A 19,703-nucleotide genomic window follows, 5' to 3' on the forward strand; every position below is an offset into this window, starting at 1 on the left:
TTGCTCTGATGGTAAGCAACCCCCTCTTCCAACCGAGAGGTTGTGAGTTCGAGTCTCCCCAAGAGCAAGGTGGGAAGTTCTTGGAGGGAAGGATGTTAGGGGTCTATTTGGAAACAGTCTCTCTACCTTAGGGTAGGGGTAAGGTCTGCGTACACACTACCCTCCCCAGACCCCACTAAGTGGAATTATACTGGGTTGTTGTTGTTGTTGTTGTTGTTGTTGTATAAACGTGATTATTTTCCTATTATAGTTCAAATTGTGGCTATTTTCCTAATCGTAGCTAGTCCAAAAAATGGCTATTCCATTCAATTTTTATTTATTTTCGAAGCGGCTATACATTGCAAAAATTTCCAAAATTTTCATATTTTATCCTTGTAACTAGTAGTATTAGTTATCGAGAATCTTATAGAAATGTCCCTAAAAAGTCAAACTTATCAACCTCTAGCCATTAATCATAAACTTACCAAAATTAGCCAAACACAAATAAAAATTGAAAACCCCAAAAAATAAGGTTCTTTCTCTCTAAGAATCACACACAAAGATCTCCTTCCATATTTTCAAGCGTGATTAACAACATTAGATGCAAGATGGAAAGAAAATTTCTTGAATGATGTAGCAAATAAAGTGACGAAATACCAAAAGATATATATACAAAATTCCAAAAATCTAAGCAAAAAATGACTTTTTTCAATGGGTATGGTAGAGATTCATTGAACATAGTCAATTTTACAAAAATTGAGGAAGATTGGAGGTGATTTGGTATGAAAATTCGTAGTTAAAATCGAGTTCAAATTTTTTTTATGCGACACATGCGTCAAACATGTATCACGCATGCATCTCACACGCAGATATATATGGATATACATGTGATACATATTGATACAAATATGATACTTATGTGATATACAAGTAATACGCAGTGTGATACACCTATCATTTTTTTTTATGTTCATATTCTAATCGAATTTTCAATTCAAACCACCTCAAAACTCTACCAAATTATCTCGGAACTGAGATTCAAGTTCCTTAACATGTATCCAATCTATTATGATAGCATCCACTCAAAAGAAAAAAAAAAATTTGACCCTTTTTGGCTATAAATAACTAGTAATTAACTAACATTTGGCTAATATTAATAATATTTTATTAATTAGTCAATTTTTATAATAAACTACTTATAAATGATTACGGTAATTATCCTTCTAAACGACGCCTAAGGATTATTTTGACTTTTTTTTTCTTTCTCAAATTCAAAGACATTGCCCAAACTTACTTTCAGAGACCTTATTTGTGTACTATACGCCACTCACCAGTAAGGAAACCGGAAGCGGGAGCGTGCGCTCCAAAGCCCAAGAATTGAGGGCAAGCCAAAACTCACCGAACATCTCCGGCCACAATCCACCTCTTCCGGCTGTCGTCATTCTGTAGTTGACATCTTTGTCATAAATTTCTAGTGCCGGTTGTGCATCGTCTTTCGTCTTATTAGTCTGTCGACTGGTCTCTTCTTGTTTGTTTAATATGGACCAGCAATCGGTCCCGATTCCGTCAGTTGTTCCTCCGTCTCTTCCGCCACCACCACCACCACCACCGTCGGCGAGCAGTTCTAATGGAGGAGGAGGTTGCCAAGTTCGGTGTGCTGGTTGCAAGATGATATTGACAGTCGCTGCGGGACTGACGGAGTTTGTGTGCCCTACCTGTCAGTTGCCGCAGATGCTACCTCCGGAGCTCATGCCTCAACAACAGCGCAGCAGTGCCCTGGCTCATGGCATTGATCCCACCAAGATCCAGTTGCCCTGCGCTCACTGCAAGGCCATACTTAACGTCCCTCATGGCCTCTCTCACTTCTCTTGCCCTCAATGTGGGATCGACCTCGCCGTTGATATCTCCAAAATTAGGCAATTTCTTCCTCATCCTTCTCATCCTGCTGCTCTCCGTCCTCCTCCCCCTCTACCGCCTATGCCTCAGGAAGAAGTTAACGAGGTTTTTACTTTCCCTTACCGCCTTCTGTTTATTCTTAGGAAACATGCCCTAAATTTAACGCCGTTGTATTTGTTGCTTTTAGCTAAAATTTTCCACCTGACAAACAGCCATCTACTACAATTAGTTAATTTCCAAAAAGCTTAAGAGATACATTAAGTAAAAGGTCATTGAAATTGGGGAGGTGAAGAGGTATCATTTAGTCAAGTGGGAGGATAATGGACTTGATGGTGTTCAATAATGCATTACTAGGAAAATGGATATGGAGGTGTGGGGTGAAAGAAAGAACATTCATTGGGGAGGATAACTATAGGGTAGAACGGGAGACGATGGAGTACAAACTAGCTTAAACTAAGGAGCTGCTTTTTGGAGAAGCATTGAGAGGGTGGATAATTTCTACAGCAATGTGGTGCTCAAAGTAGGCGACAGAAGAAGAATTTCCTTCTGGAAACAAACTTGGTTTGAGAACTGAGAAGCCCTTTTATGTGGAACTTTCTCCACTATCTTCATAATTATGAGTCAGCAAACACACGTAACTACTTGGTGAAGTAACGGGTCGGTAGAAAGGACGAAAGGATGAAATTCTTCTATGACTGACTGTTAAAAGGACAGTTTCCTCAATCATCCTTATGGGTTCCTAGAGTGCTTTTTTTTCTCTCTTAGATAACGTTTCCGGAAGTATTCTGTAGCATGCAAGCTGACAAATGATGTCAATCTACATCAGGTTGATACTAACGTGCAAGATGTAGAGAGGATGTTAATCATTTGTTACTTCATTGTCCGATCACACATATACTCTGGTGTGCCATACGAAAGATGTTTGGAGTTGCATGGCTGGTGCCCGTGACTGATGTTTATAGGAGGAAAGAGAGGAAGAGCATGGCATATAGCTCTTTTGATGCTGATGTGGACCATATGGAAGGAGCGGATCAGAAGAGTGTTGAAGAAGTTGAAAGCTCAAATTTACAAATTAGTGGAACATTGATGTCTTTCACTATCTTTTGGATTATTTTTGACATTCCAATTAGCGTAATGACGGAGTAATCTTCACAGAGAACCATGTTTTGCACAAGATTCTTCACTTTTGGCATACATCTTGGATGCAGGGATTTGCCCCTTCATATCAATAAAATCCTAACTTTTATTTTTATTGAAAAAGTATAAATTTCATTAGCTTTTTCAGTATCACTAGAGTTGTGGTCTAATGAGAAGAAAGGTTACGCTCAACAATAATTTCTTTTTTTAATAATTATAGCAATTCTTCTGGTTCAACTTTTTCTGCTACTCTCTTTTGATCAGATGACGTGTATACACTAATTGACCTTAGGAAACTTTGTTCCATACTTTTCAGTTCTTTACATTGCATTGTGATCTTTCAGGTTGCCATTGAAGTAGAACGCGAAGAAGATGAGGGTGGCATGGCTGGAGAAACTTTCATGGACTATGTACGTTTTCTTTTCAACCTCTGCTATTTACTCCTAGTATTGTAATAGTGAGAGAAATATGTGTATGCCCTTCAAAATTTCAAGCGGTTATCTTCTTTTTTATTATGTAAAATGGTGTAATGTTGGAGAAGAGAGAGTTTGAAACACAAAAGACATGTGATAATGGCTGTAGAGAGTGGAGCTGGAGTAAAAGAGGTATGGGTATGTCCTTATAAAAAAAAGAGAGAGAGATCGGTGTGTTACTTTTGTTACATTGACTTTACTAACTGTTCACATTTCTTTGCTAGTAAGGTGGTTGTGAGCTTATTAATGGAGAAAATTGTGACAATGTTTTGAGGATACCAACTCCAAGAATCCCCTTATCCAAAAAGAAAAAAAAAGCTCCAAGAATCTCCCCCTCCCTAAATGTGGTATCACATGATATCATCATTGATTTTAAGCGGTTGAGATCTTTGTGTTAGCATATTACAAGTTGATGGTTGATCCTTTCAGTTCTTATTTTCTTTTCCTGATTCAACACAGCGGCCTCCCAAGCTATCTATTGGACCTCCACATCCTGATCCTATAGTGGAGACATCTTCCTTATCTGCAGTACAACCACCTGAACCCACCTACGATCTGAAGATCAAAGATGACTTGGAAAGCTCAAACGCACTGTCCTGCCTACAAATTGAGACATTGGTTTATGCTTGTCAGGTTGCTATTCTTACTCATGTTACCCAGTTCTGTTTGCAGGCTCTTACCTTATGGTTACTGTTTTCCTGTAACAGAGACACCTTCAGTTCCTTCCAAATGGTACCAGAGCAGGATTTTTTGTAGGTGATGGTGCTGGTGTGGGGAAAGGACGAACAATTGCTGGACTAATATGGGAGAATTGGCACCATGGTAGAAGGAAAGCATTGTAAGTTTTCGGCTAAAAGAAGTGCATTTTTGGTCCCTCTGGGGCTCTATCGAGCATATATATATATATATATATATATTGGTAAATAAGCATATAATTTTTTTGATATTTTAATTTTATCACTTAAAAAAAATATTTTTGTTTTGTCGTTTATACTCCAATCATAGATGGAATTATTGCATCTGAACTAATTTCTCATTTTGTCTTTTGCATTTCTCTTCTGGTAAATAGTTTTCTTAAATGCTCATTTTTTTAACGGTAAAATGCCCTATCTCTATTATAAAAATACCACGTCCCAAACTATCCGCTGGACGTGACTAGCACCAACCCAGCTAGCACTACCTGCTACGCGAACCAACTCTTACTATACACTTAGAATTCATTCACGACATTTGATAAATTAAACAAGTATCCAAAATAATATAATAATTAATTACAAAAAATTAATATCTCGAAATATCAAATTAAAACTCTTACCCAAATTCCACACTAGACCATGGAGCATATAAAAGAGAATTACATAAGTTTAATGACGGGTGTGCAAACCCTAGAAGAAATAAATTAAGACTTTGTCGGCAGCCTCCATGGACAATGTAGTGGCTCTACTCAACAATATAAGCCACTTGAATGAACTCGTCAGCCACTAGCTTCCTCCTCCGCAACAATATCTGTATGGACATACAAGTAAGGAGTGAGTTATACGTGAATATAACCCACTAAGATCCTCGACCCATCGCTTTAAATACCCCTAGAACAAGTGTTATAAAATAAAAACACACATCAACAAATATGATATAATAACACACCATTTATCATAATAAAGTATATCAATAAAGCTAATATAATTATTTAGAAGCAACAACACATCATACACAAAGGACTTGTCATTACCGATGGTGGAGGAAATCAATCAGGCATTCTGACGAGTCCGCGACAGTATATGCTATGATCCAAATTTATCATGGCTGCATACACACTGCCCTAAAGTATATTACCGCAACAACGAACTAATTTCTAACCCCAAAACGCCACGGCACAAAGCCACGGCACAAAGCCACGGCACACTACAAAATCATGTATTAAAGAATTTCCACCTTTTTAACAAAATGATATATATATATATATATATATATATATGTGTGTGTGGCTGGTAAAAAATTCTGCCAAGCACACGCTCGTCCTTACACTTGGACCAGGTAGACTAAATACATTTTGGAAAATGGGTTTTGAAAAGCAAGCGTCAATGCTTAAAGTCTCGCTTACCTCGCTGACGATAAAGTTCCTCAACGTTGCAATAGTCAAAACACCAACTAAACAGCTTCCAATAGTCTCAATCTATGCAAAATATTGATTAACGATGTCAATTATGCTGGTCAGGATCATTTCATAATTTTTGGAATAGGTAAATCAAAGTCAACTAAAAAGTCAACTCCCTATCAACATGGTCAAATTCCCAAACCAGTCACATTTTCGAGTTACCCATAAGTCGTAGAGCCCAAATTGGTATAATCAAGTTTCAAACCTTCAATCTTGATGTTAATTGATGGGTCAAATTTCGATTTCCCTAAATTTCTAGCTTAAAGCTAAATCTTAACTTTCTACAACTTAAGTTATGAGTTCCAAGATGAAAGCATCTCAATATTATAATTTAACTCAATATTCTATATACATATCCAATATATTAGTGTTCATGCTTTGAAGAGTAAAAAGCATAAGGTAAAATAGATTGATACCTTATAATTTGTGATTGTTCTGAAATTTCAAATTGGAAAGGAATGACCTCTCGTCGCTTTCTGTGTTTTACGAGCCAATAATGTAGTAAGCTTAGTGTTTATTTCCCATAAATCTCTAAAAAATGATTATCATAAATCAATGTTCTGCTTTAGCTTCCCGGGGAGCCGCCGACGTCATATCATTTCTAAAGACCCCCCTTGCATTCTATTCTCTTTCAATAAATCAAAAGCACTTCATTATATCCCTAAGTCCCTTTTGTCTCATCCATTTAGTCTAATGATGGGCTTGACCCACTTTATCGTTGAATTATCAATCAAGATCACTTTATTTTCCAACTTTGATAAGTAATATGAATTTGGCCTACTAATAACCTAGTTAATTCTCAGGTATACTTAATGTGTATATAAATAATGTTCCCGAGAATATATAACTTTTTATATATATATATATATATATATATATATATATATATACCCGATTCGTTATGCAACTCTAAAACTAAGTAAATGATAAATAAAGAAATACCTTAAAAGCTCACTTTTAAATGCCAGATTATTATAAAAATAACAAAAAGCAAACGGAAAGATAAACTTTCCGTGCTCCCCTCGTATCTCCTCTGCGGATGGGAAGAGCAGTCAAGGTCTTGAGTGTGGAATGAAGATAGAGAGGAGAAATGGTGATGATAATTCTAGCTAAGGCTGTGGCATCCTGCAGATGATGAGGATTAAGCTGAGAGAGAAGGCACATCTGAGTTGGGGCAAAAAGAAAAGCTTACTTGCACTTTAAGCACTCTGCTCGCTTCTGCACTCTTTTTCCTCTAGTAATTGTTATTGGGTCAATGTGCACCTGGTTTTTGATACGGCCAGCTGGATATCCAAGATTTATCTTCTTTTGGAAGATTGAGAAATGAAAGGTCTTTCAGCCATGCCCAAATGCCTACTGACTTAGTAAAATCTGTTGACTAAAATCCAACCATGGCTATTGTGTAGAATATGTGATATATTAAATCTGTATTATGATATGACTATGACAAAGATATGCGAGAATCTGTAGATATGTATCTTTCAATCTTTGTAAATAATGCATTAGATTAGGTAGATGTTCATATGTAAACAACCCATAAAGTTTAGTGTTATTATAAAAAAAAGAAAATACTTCTCATTGACTTCATTAACAATGTACAAGAGGTGCTTTTTTTATAGGTGTATCACGTATGTCTAATAAGGTTATATATTCCTATGCTAATACGGTAAGTAAACATTAAAAAATTAAATACATAAAATGTACTAAGGTATCCTATCGAATATTCTATATGATTTTCTTTATTCATGTACAATGAATCTGGACGTGTATGAATCTAGACAAATATTCACTTAATGTTCTAACATGCACCCTCAAACTCAAAGTGGGGCAACCAACTTGAGTTTGCTTATTTTGAAAACATAGAAATTTCTTGCCCAAATTACGCAAGAATAGTGCATAATCACCAAAAAGGAAAACGAACCTAGAATACTTACCTTCGGAAAATAGCGGGTAACTGCACGACGGAAGCGAGAAAGAAGAGAAGAAAGATGGGGAATAAAGTGCTTGATTATTCGTTCAAGCTGTTGGGCTTAAATAACCTTCGACAAAAATACAAATAAGGAAAGACTACAATTACAAGGCTACAAAATCTCCTAATTACTTACTTATCGGGGTTTGTGTAATTACAGGTATTTGTGTTCTTTTATGTTTACATAGTATTAATTCTTGCCTATTTAGCACTCCTCCTTAAGTTGGAGCATACATGTCATATGCTCTTAGCGTGCTATAAATATCGCCAATTCTGGACCCTCAGAGTGATTTTGTGAGTACATCCGCTAGTTGGTCTTTTAAGTTGAGAAAACTCGTAACAATACACCCAGACTTAATCTTTTATCAAATGAAGTGACAATTACTTCAATATGCTTCATTATTTCATGAAATACTGGATTTGAAGCGATATGTAATGCGGCTTGATTATCACAACCAATTTCATCAGCTCGTCCCCCCAATCTTTAACTCCTGTAGAAGTTGCCTTAGCTATATAAGCTCGCAAGTAGCCAATGCCATAGCCCTATATTATGTCTCTGCGCTTCACCTAGCCACTACATCTGGCTCTTTACTTTTCCAGGATATTAGATTGCCTCCAATTAAAATACAATAGCTTGAAGTGGACCGTTTATCAGAGGGAGAAACAAGCTCCCATGTGCCACTAGCATGTAAAGCAGACATCTCTTCGATCATAGCCTGTCACCATACGAGACGAGATAGCGCTTCGCTAGAGGATGTCATACGATTAATAAGATAACAGGACGTGAGAGCTGCATTCTCCCAAAAAACACAACGGAACATGAGATTGTATGAGTAGGGTATGGGCAAGTTCAATGAGATGCCTATTCTTTTTCAGCTACCCTATTGTTGAGATGTGTATGGACAAGATGATTGATGAATGATCACATAAAAGTACATAAATTGTTGAAATGGGGAAGACTAATACTCAAGGGCATTATCACTACAATTGTGCGGGTAGAAACCCCGAATTGATTTTGAATTTCAGCATGGAAGGTCTGGATAATAGAAAACAACTCAGATTGATTTTTCATCAAGAATATCCAAGTGCATTTGGAATAATCATTAATTAAACTTACAAAGTAGTGGAATACCAAGGTAGAACTGACCTGACTAGGACCCCAAACATCTGAGTGGACTAAAGTGAAAGGTGACTCTACTTGATTATGAGGACATCGGGGAAAATGGGAGCGAGTATGCTTACTGAGCTGAAATGAATCAACACTCTAGAGTGGACAAGTGAGACAAACCAGGTACTATTTTTTGAAGTTTTGATACGCTGGGATGTCCCAATCGTTTATGTAATAAATCTGATGAATCAATAATGGGACAAGCTGTTGAAGGAAGATAAGATGTGAATCCATGTGATTTAGCAAAGATAAGGTAATAAAGTCCATTTGATTCATGCCCGATACCAATGATCCACCTCGTACCACCTTCCTGTATAAAAACAAGGTTATCAAGAAATAAAACGGAGCATTTAAGTGATTTGGCTAAGCGACTAGCAACTATGAGATTAAAAAGACTACCGAGAACATAAAGAATTGAATCCAAAGGTAAGGAAGGAAGTGGACTTGACCTATTCCAGTTGCATGGTTTGAGACCCATTGGCCATTGTGATTGTTGGAAGAGATTGAAAAATATGAAATAGTAGTGAAAAGAGATTTATTACCAGAAATGTGATCAGCTACACCTGAATCAATGACCACGCGGAAAAAGAAGATTGAGAGATACAAGTCACGCTATTACCTGTTTGAACAATAAAAGCTATCTCAGAAGATGTTTGCTTACGTGCTTTGTACTAAAGAAACTCAATATAATCCAGTAAAGAAACCATTTGTATATTCAAAAATAGGACCCAACGGTATTTGACCCAACTCCAAGGGCATCCAATCTGATTGACATTATAATGGATTTAAGAGACGTCAACCAAACAAAACCAAATATCCGATAAAGATTACCATCAATGCTGAGATAACCTCAAAATAGGCAATTAGAAGTGTAACCAAATGTTATAATGATCACAAATACTGTTCCAGTCACTATGCTAGTAGTAAGTTGGTCAAAAGTGACTAGACCATTGTTTTTGCCTGAAAAACCACTGCTCTCACCGTAAGTTGAGAAAAAAAAAGTCATCGGAATATGAAAAAGTCGTCGGAATGTGATGGGATCAGGATGGGTAGACTCAGAATCACCTCATGAGCAAGCTGTCTTCAAGGAATTTTTCTGGAATCTGGCCAAAAAGTGGCTCATGCGCTGGAAAATGGAGACAGTTGCCGGAAAATAAAAAAGGTCGTCGGAATTTGTTGTAACATGGATGGGTAGGCTCTGAATTGCTTCGCGAGCCAACTGTCCTGAAGAGTCGTTGCCGAAAAATGGTCGGAAGGGGTCTCGTGCTGACGAGTGAGAAAGAATCTCGCGGGAAAATTTTCTTTGGCCGGCGCGTGTGGGTTGACGAGGTTTCTATTGGAGATATTTTTATGGGTTGGTCGCTGCAGGCTGATCTACCTCGTGGTGTTGTTGCTTTTTTTCACAACATTGACAGATAATGATTTTTCTTAACTGGACAGCCTTAAGTCGCTGGAAAAATTGTGCGGCGAATGGTTTTTCTTCCCGATGTCGCTGGAATGCTGCGCATCAATAATTTTCTAAGTTCTCTGATACCAGGTGAGAAAGCACGAGAGAAAAAATATATTATTGATCATCATTTACTATAATACAACCTATTTATATCTACACTCTATAAATACATACTACTTCTATTCCATTGTGGGACTAAGCTTACTAGTACATACATAAACTATCTAACAAATTTGATTTAAAATCTAAACGTACTGATTTTTATTTTAATGTTCTGCCATTCTTATGAGTGTGTACCAAAAGTATTTTCAATGCACACTCAACTAGTATTTCTTAAAAAAATAAAATAAAAATGCACACTCAAGTAGTGGTGGGACCAAAAAAAGATAACATATTATGGAGGTACCAAATATTCAATATTCGCTTTATGCTCCTTCTATTGACAAAAGAGTTGTCTTAATTGATTTTGCTACTATAGATTTTTCCCGAGCAAATTTCGTTTTGGTGCTTTCAAGTATATTGACCCGAAAGCGGACTACACCTTAACTATTTGTAACAAATAAATTTTCTTTGTTTTGTGAAGATGATTTTTTTTAATCGTAAGGAGGTCTGAAAGATTGGCCTTGTTGGATTCAAGGAGAGGTAGAGGCAGGCCTAAGAAGTATTGGGGAGAGGTGATTAGGCAGAACATGTCACAACTTTAGCTCATTGAGGACATGACCCTTGATAGGAAGGTGTGGAGGGCTAAAATTTGGGTACAAGGCTAGTAGGTAGTCAAGCGTTTCTCCTCGCCATACCAGTAGCTTTAATACTATTCCCTCTTTTTTCCTTACCCTTCGATTTCTATCACTACACGTTTCTTGTGCTTCTGTTATCTTATTATCTTGCTGTTGATGCGGCTTCTCTTTTATGGCTTTTCCATTGCTGTGTCTCTTCTTAAAACTGCTATGACTGTGCGTTGCTTGAGCTGGGGGTCTATCAGAAACAACCTTTCTACCTTTGTAAGGTAGGGGTAAGGTTGTGTACACACTACCCTCTCCCGACTCCACTTGTGAGATTGCACTGGGTTTGTTGTTGCTGTTGTTGTTGTTACATTCATTAAATAGTCGTCTCTTTGTTGCTAAATGATGGCTGTGCTCCATATACTTCTAAAGGATCTGTTTTTCTTCGTTTATGATCAAATGCATTTAGTTTCTAAAATTAAATGTAATTGTTTCCTTTTTTCATAATGCTTTTCCCTAGGTGGATCTCTGTCGGTTCAGATCTGAAATTTGATGCAAGAAGAGACATGGATGATGTGGGTGCTATGTGTGTAGCAGGTAGTTATTTGAGAGTCCTAAATATGGTCTCAGGTTAAATGCTGCATGCGATCTAGCTCGTTCCTTCTCTGTTTGTTTATATCAATATGTGCTAATGTGTAGTTTGCTGATAATGGACGTCTTAAAGTGTTCTTTGATGCTTACCTTTAAAGAGATTGCTTTTATGTACTCCTAAAGTCTCCAACTCAAAGGAGTATAAACTTAAAGCACCTTCCTTTCTTTGTTTTTGTTTCTGGGGACTGCAAAATTAACTGATAATTCTGGAAGCTTGGATAGAGGCAGCCGCAATGAGGTGTTAATTACTCTATTAGAAATCTAACGGAAGTGTTGACAAAGATGTTTTGGTAGTTTGAGACAGCGATGAATATCTTTTGATCTTATTCTTGGGCTATTTGTGATAAGTGCTAAAACATAGTTATTTTGGGTCAATTGACGATGCATATGGACCACATTCTACTTTTTTCTGAGGTGGATTTGTACCTGTCACATACAATGAGTTGCTTCTTTTTGTGGATCTACGTACGATTTTTCTGATTTATCAACTGTACGTATGATATGGTGAAACAATGTATGGTTCCTTATGCATTCTTTTCTTTTGTTGTTTCCGGTTCCAAATGGTTAATGACTGGATGGATTTTGTAACTTAATATCTATAACTTTCTCTTGTAGTGCATGCTTTGAACAAGCTACCTTATTCTAAGCTTGACTCAAAGTCTGTTGGCATCAGGGAGGGAGTTGTTTTTTCAACATACAGCAGTCTCATAGCATCTTCAGAGAAAGGTCGGTCCCGTTTGCAGCAGCTTGTACAGTGGTGTGGGCCAGAATTTGACGGTCTCGTCATATTTGATGAGGTATAATTTTGGACTACTTTCAATATAGTTTGCAGCAAAAAATGTATCCATGTTATGGATCTTGGTCAGTAGTCCATATTCTTGCGAGAAAGAGACATCCAAGTTGTCTCACTTAGCTATGGTTTTACTATTTATTTGTAGTGTCACAAGGCAAAAAATTTGGTCCCTGAAGCTGGAGGACAGCCAACACGAACTGGTGAAGCTGTACTTGAAATCCAGGTTTGTTTTTTAAATTGTCACTGAATTTCTGTGAAAATGTGGTTCCATCCAAATTGAGTCATTGAAACATTGAGTTCCCAAAAAATATATATTGTGCTAGAAAGGAAAGCAAGTTGAGATCTCTTCCTGCTGTCTGGGTTTCCTCTTTCTTCTTCCCCTTTCTTGTAAGTTTTTTTTGGAGGAATGAAAAGAACATTAGTGATAATATAGAAGGACAAGAAATACGGATAATGTGACACAGAGCTTGCTGAGAGAGTTTTTCCAGTCTCTTTGAAGAATAGTTAAGGCCGCTCGAGAAAGAAAATCCTGCTATCTTGCACCTGCAAGAAGAGACAGTTTGTTACTCTGTCCCACACGGTGACCGAGGGCATATTCAATTGCTTGGGGAATTCTTTGAATTCAAGCCTTGGGCGATTCACTACGGCAAATATCGCAGTGCTCTACTAGAGCCCCAAATCTTTGTACTAACAAACTCAAAACTCATTCCAGGAGGAATGATTTTTGATTCAATAACATGGTAAATGATCTCACCAAATCTCCCTAGCAAGAAAATATGCGAGATAACTCTGAGATGCTCATTGCATTGTGTAGATGATATTCCAATTAGGAAGAATTGCATTATATTGTATCCCAATATGCAGTCTTTTCCTAGGGTTTTAAGCTAGAAAGAAAGAAGCGATGCACAACTTTAAAAAAATAGGATTAAAGTTCCATAACATACATGAATTTAGAGGTTTACAAATTGGAATCCCAATAAAATTATCCAATTATATTTTCAACCATTGCACCCAAAGGTGTGGCCTAGTTGCTAATGAAGTGGATGTAAACCTTGGAGATTCAAAATCTCAACAAAGACAAAAAATAAAAGGTGATTTCTTTACCTCTATCGAAGCTAAGCGAGAGTTACCCTATACCTATGCTGGTGTATTCTACAGAATAGTCAAGGTGTGGGCAAGTTGGCCCAAACACCACCATTATGTATATATGTATAAGCATGCATGTGCCGAATAATAAGAAAAAAAAGTGAAATTAGTCCGGAAAGTAATTTCAGCTCAACGTTTAATTTATATATAATTTTTGTTCCAATATTGAAGAACAACTAGAGAAAAAATTGAGTGTAGCTAACTGCATGTCAGGTCGAATAACAAGAAGAGAAGTAGAGAACTAGAACTCATTAAGAGAGCAAATTTCAAGAGAACAAAATTTCTAGAGAGAAGAATAATAAAACAAAAGTCAAAGAGAATGTAGTAGAAGCAGATGGAAGATGGAGAAGAAGAAGAGGAGAGCAAGTTAAGAAAAATTAACCTCTGCAGGGAATTTGACTCTATATGTCAAATGAGGTAGTTGGCTCAGAAAGAAGAACGGAGAGTCGGGGATTTTATGTACTTGGATCTTGGAAAAGCTTATTACTTTGTGAATTAGGAATTTTTGGATTTCATTGTGTTGAAGATGGGTGTTGGGATAAGTGGAGGAGATAATCAAATTTTGCATATCAATTGCTAGATTCTATGTGTTGGTGAATAAGAGTGTGTATTTTTTTGTTAGCTCGATGGGCTTGAGCCAAGGTGATCTGTTATCTCCCATGCTATTTATTTTGGTGATGGTGACTTTGAGCAAGATGGACAGTGTTGTTGCAAGAGGTCTCTTAAGGGGTTTCTCTGCCTTGTTTATGGGGCATAACAACGTCATAGTCGCGCATATTTTATTTGTAGGTGAGTGGTATTCTGTGATGCAAATGGCTCCCAACTGTCATACTTGAGGCATGCCCTCATCTATTCTAGACCTCAAGATCAACCTTAGAAAATGTGAGATCATATCAATTGGCGGGCTGAATGACATTAACGAGCTTGCGCAGGTGATGAAATGTAAGCTAGGTGCATTACCTACTATCTGTATGGATCTACCTTGTCCTTTGGTACCTCAAACAAGGATCTTGCTGTGTGGAATTCAATGATTAAAAGAGTTGAGAAGAAGCTAGCCGGATGACAAAAGAGGCAATTTTCGATAGGAGGGAAGTAAATATTTTGTCGAAAGGATCTTACTCTGTTTGTCGCTTCTCCAGGCCCCGTTATCGTAACTGAAAGGTCGGAAGGACTTCAATTGAACTTCTTATGGGATGCAACGGATGGAAGTAGCAATTCATTCAGTGAATTTGAAAGAAGTCATGTCTCCAAAGAAATGGAGAGGATTTGCAGTGAAAGATCTTAGGATTTTAAGTGGATTTGGTGGTTTGAATTTAAGAAGAATGCTACGTGGAGGGGAGTGTTAGCAGTGCAGAGGGATGGTTGGAGGAGTACAGACATCATAATTTTGTGAGGGACTCCTTGTTGAGATTTCTAGTCCAATATGCGTAATGGTACGATGGATAGATTTAGCTAGCAAACATCGTGGAGATGTATTCTTAAAGTTTTTCAAGCTATTATCAATACTCTTTATCATGAATGTGGTTAAGTTTTACAAGGAATACGGAGATGAGATCATATGGAACCTAAATTTTCGAAAACTTCCATGATGGGAGGTCGAAGAGCATAACAATGTTCTTAGATGTTGTTGCGACTAGAAAATCCCTCACTGTTACTGTTAGAGATATTCGATGCAGATGGTTTGAGGGAAGGAATGTTTGTAGTTCATTTTATGGCAAATTGTCTCTGAGGTAGGAGGGAAGGAATGTTTGTAGTTCATTTTATGGCAAATTGTCACTGAGGTAGGCGAGGACCTTTCCCTCTATTCCATGTGATCTTTAGAGGTATGAGAAATGTGTACTTTTTCACATGGTTGGCAACATGTGGACCTGTTGTCACCACAAGTAATCTAACAAATAATGAGAAATCTTTAATTATTGCTGTTTGAGATAAAGAACAAGTCTTATTGCAATGACATCCTTGAGTAGTTCTTATTATTATTCTTTCTTTGAAGTAGTTGCGCTTCTTCGGATATATCTGTTGAGGGTGGCCTATGGGTGCAGGATTTCTCAAAAAAAGTGTAGGATGACTTTGATATTGTTCATGTTTTAAGTAGCATGGGAATATATTAACGTTCTTTTACTTCATTTCTTGATGGTATATTGGGTAAGGTTTTCGAAGAGATAGAGAAACATGGCATGAGAAGTAACTGCTTAGTGCTTATGTGGATTATTTGGAAGGAGAAATGTGAGAAGTGTGTGATCATCTCGTCTATAAGCTTTGTTAGAGATCGCCTAAGTTGCTCGGACACCGGTGCGAGTGCCCGATATGGGTGCAGATCTAGAGGTCGGATCCTTCGAAATGTAAATTCCAAGGTTTGGCGATATGGATCTTAGTACGGATACTGGTGCGGGGATCCGGCTAAAATAATTCAAAAATATAAAAATATCTCTAAATTATGAAATTTTTTGTGGAATACTTACGTAGAGCTTGTAAAGTGTGGATTTCTTTTTTATTCTCTAGTTGTAGATTAGTAAATGATTGATTTCCTAGATAAAATATGTTATTTTCTTCAAATTTACCTGAGTTTTAGTTTTGATTTTGAGAATCAAATTATATCTCGTCTCGAATTTTTCCATTCGTTATGGTCAAAGTACTCAAAATTGTTTGACCAGATCTGGTACGGATCCCATAGCCGCACTCATACTAGTGTCGTGTCGATACGGGTGCAACACTTAAATTGCCGTGTCAGAGCAACTTAGGAGATCGCGCTTTTATTTAGTTAATTATGTTTTTGCAACACACTCCTTCATGTTCGGACTTGATTCTTTTCGTGGGTCAAGCACATGAAAATTCTTTTTGATAATAGGTGGCGGCGAGACTCGAATCTAGCACCTCTGCTTGCTCTGATGCCATATTGAATAGTGTGTGATTATCTCATCTAGAAGCTTAAGCTGTTAGAGAGTTAACATGCCCCTCACGTACATGCATAATTATTTTTCATGAGCCAACAACGCGGAAAATCCTTTTGATAACGAGATGGGGATTTGATCTCCTTATATGGTCTTGGGCAATACTCACCTCATAAGCTATCTTTTGAGGTTGAGTTAGGGTCAATTTCAATTTCTTCTCATGGTATCAAAGCTAGACCTATATCCATCCCAATTTTTGGTTTATCCGATGTTGAGCCCCTATATTATATTTTACATGCTCCAGTTTGCAAGCCTTGGCGTGCAGGGGTGTTGAGTTGTCCCTCAATCGGATGTGGGATGGGAACTTGGTCTCCTCATATAGTCTTGTGCGATCCTCACCTCATGAGCTAGCTTTTGGGATTGGGTTACGGCCAGAGGTCCATTTTTTTCACCTGCTATATTTGTTTAACCTGTATTAATCTTTTTTGATCAGTTTTTCCTATTAGTATATATAATTGGATGTTTTTCGTGGAAAATCATGATGATTCTTTACCTTTTGTTGTGCATTTTAGCATTACGTTTCACCATGGGATTCTAATAACTTTTATCTAGGCCTCTCAACAGAACCCCTAAGTTAGGGGGCCAGCCTTTGAGTGGTATAACCTGCAACAGAAGCTAGAGAACAAAACCTAGTCTGGTCAATATCAACACCTGTAATCCCCCATTAAGCTATGATTTTATTCAGTGATGAACACTGTACAACATATTCGTAAAAAAAGAAATACAGTAGTGGTGAAAAAAACTTGTCATTTCTGATAAGTTTGCATAATCTTTGAGTAGACTTGCTGCTATGTTGGGTTTATTTGCCTTAGGCAATTTTGGGTCGTTCTACATATTGCTCTTGATATCTGTAGCACATCAACAACTATTACTACCAAGCAAATTGGTTTTGCTTGTCTTGTTTTCTTAGTAACTGGCATTCAAAAGCTAATTGCATTTTGTATTACAGGCTCGTCTTCCTCAAGCTCGTGTTGTTTATTGTTCAGCGACTGGTGCTTCTGAGCCTCGCAATATGGCCTACATGGTTCGCCTTGGTCTTTGGGGAGTTGGAACTGCTTTTCTCAATTTCCGTGACTTTTTAGGTCAGGCTTCTGATTGCTAAAACCAACAGTTTCTTAGCATAGTTCTCTCTCTCTCTCTCTTTTTTTTTTCTTTTTTAAATTTTGATCAGTAAGCAAAAGAAAATATAGCATGAACAGCAAAACCAGCACTAAGGAAGTGCTTGTATTCCTGGCGAAGTTTTATTGATCATGAAGTTATAACTACCTGAGTCATCTCACTTTCAATGACTTTTAAAAGTAAGTTTTATCCTAATGTATTAAAACTAGTTCATATAGCGGCCCTAGATGCAAGAGAAAAAGGTAAGAATTTGAAGATGATATATCAGTGGTTATGTCATGCTGTGGTAGATTATTGATTGCTTTGTTTGCATCCACAATTACTCTAAGTTTACACTTGGCTGGATACGTGCTTAGTGGGAATATGATACTTGATACCAAGGAGCCTTTTGGCCATGAGAATTATTCACTATTTCCCGGAATAATTTTTCACTTTATTTCAAAATTCAAAATCAATGTTTGGTTAGGAAATTTCCAAATTGAACTTGGAGCTGGATTCCAACAACAACAACCACCTCAGTGTAATCCCACTAGTGGGGTCTGAAGAGGGTAGTGTGTAAGCAGACCTTACTTGGAGTTAGATTCCAAATTTGGAGAAGTGCTCCAAACATGTTTTCCAACTCCATCTTCATAAATTTCAAATAAAGTGTTCTCTTCTCTCCTTTGCAAAAAGTATAACCAAACATAACTCCATCTTCAACTCCAACGTCATAAATTCCAAATAAAGTGAAAAAATATTTGGAATCTATGGCCAAATGCCTACTAGTTGTGGTAGTTTCAGCAATTTTTTGTGGAGGAGATAAAAGAGTACCATCTTTGTTACTTTTTGAGAGAGCTATTAATCTAGTGTTTCACCAGGCTTGTGTCCATATTTTAGTATGATTTATTTTAACCATTTTTCAACTAAAATAATGGAGGTATTGGCTTCTCACCATTCTGGTTTCGGACTAGGCATGCATGGGGAGAATTTTTAGCTCTGCTTTTCCTCCATCTGAATGCATGAGGAGAAAAAGAACATAAATATAAATACGTATAATTTGATGTTAGAAATAGCTAAAATCTGAATTATGTGGGCTGCTAAAGCAGCTAAAACCTGAATATCATGAAAACACAAATCTCTTTAACTGGGACATAAAAGACGCGCTTTGTTGTTTCCCAAAAGTACAGATATGGAACATGAGGATTAAAAAAGGAGCACATTTTGATGGCCCGCCAAATCATCATGCCACTTGTGCCTATCTAGCTTCCCCTTTGGACAACCAACCTATCTTAAAGGCTGGCTTAACCTTGCAAGTGTGAACTACTTGTTAAGTGGCACACGTACGCTTAGTTTAGGATTAAGGACGTGACAAGTTGTTATCAAAGCAGAGGTCGTACTATGAGAATAGCACAGGAGAAGGAAATAAACACTGGTAACACTCAAGCCAATGTTAACCAAGGTGTTGTTGCCAAGAAGGGCACTAGCAATTCTTCCCCAACAATGCCCTTTTATGAAGCAAGGCCCAAGTTTGGAGAGCTGAATCAGACAGGGAGAATTCGCGATTGTATCAAGGAGTTTACCGCCCTTATGCTTCAAATTCCCAATCTAAGTGGCGATGACTTGTTCCACTTCATGGATGGGTTGCAAACTGGGCGGTGGAGTTATAGTGTCGGAAAGTCGCTGACATTGATCAAGCTATAGTGGAGGCCCAATCCTTAGTGGTCTTCAGGCACAATCAAGGTCTAGGCAAGGGCAAAGAGTCGAAGATGCCAAAGATGGGCAACATAAAGAACAACCCTAAGACTCAATACAACAAAATCGAAGGTAAGAAGTCATAAGGCCGCAAGAGTTATGTCCAGAAGAAAAAACATGTTGGTCAGAAAGAGCTACATCATAAATGATGCAGGAAGAAAGTATGTATAGGATCCAACATAAAATCAATAACAACTCATTTGATATTGGCTCTAATACCATGTAAAGAAAAGAGAAAGAAGAAATTTGGGGGAATAAATTTCTTGATTATTCCCTCAAGCACGCTAGGGTCTGAATAGTGTTTATAATTAATAAAAGGAGTGAGCTCTTTCTGTTTTAAATAATCTCCTAATTCTTAACTGT

General features: G+C 37.4%; 1 protein-coding gene across 1 annotated transcript in view; it reads left to right on the plus strand.

The window, feature by feature from the left end:
* The first annotated feature begins 1,279 nt into the window (after positions 1-1,279).
* LOC104241290 (protein FORGETTER 1) overlaps positions 1,280-19,703 on the plus strand; it is a 49,388-nt gene continuing 30,964 nt past the window's right edge. Inside the window, exons 1-8 of the mRNA XM_009796225.2 lie at positions 1,280-1,980; positions 3,357-3,422; positions 3,945-4,118; positions 4,193-4,323; positions 11,470-11,546; positions 12,216-12,397; positions 12,539-12,616; positions 17,440-17,572. Coding sequence (XP_009794527.1) covers positions 1,519-1,980; positions 3,357-3,422; positions 3,945-4,118; positions 4,193-4,323; positions 11,470-11,546; positions 12,216-12,397; positions 12,539-12,616; positions 17,440-17,572 — 1,303 coding nt within the window. The 5' untranslated portion in view covers positions 1,280-1,518. The remainder of the gene's footprint in view (positions 1,981-3,356; positions 3,423-3,944; positions 4,119-4,192; positions 4,324-11,469; positions 11,547-12,215; positions 12,398-12,538; positions 12,617-17,439; positions 17,573-19,703) is intronic.

This window comes from Nicotiana sylvestris, chromosome 8 (assembly GCF_000393655.2).
Source record: "Nicotiana sylvestris chromosome 8, ASM39365v2, whole genome shotgun sequence".
Classification (NCBI taxonomy): domain Eukaryota; kingdom Viridiplantae; phylum Streptophyta; class Magnoliopsida; order Solanales; family Solanaceae; genus Nicotiana; species Nicotiana sylvestris.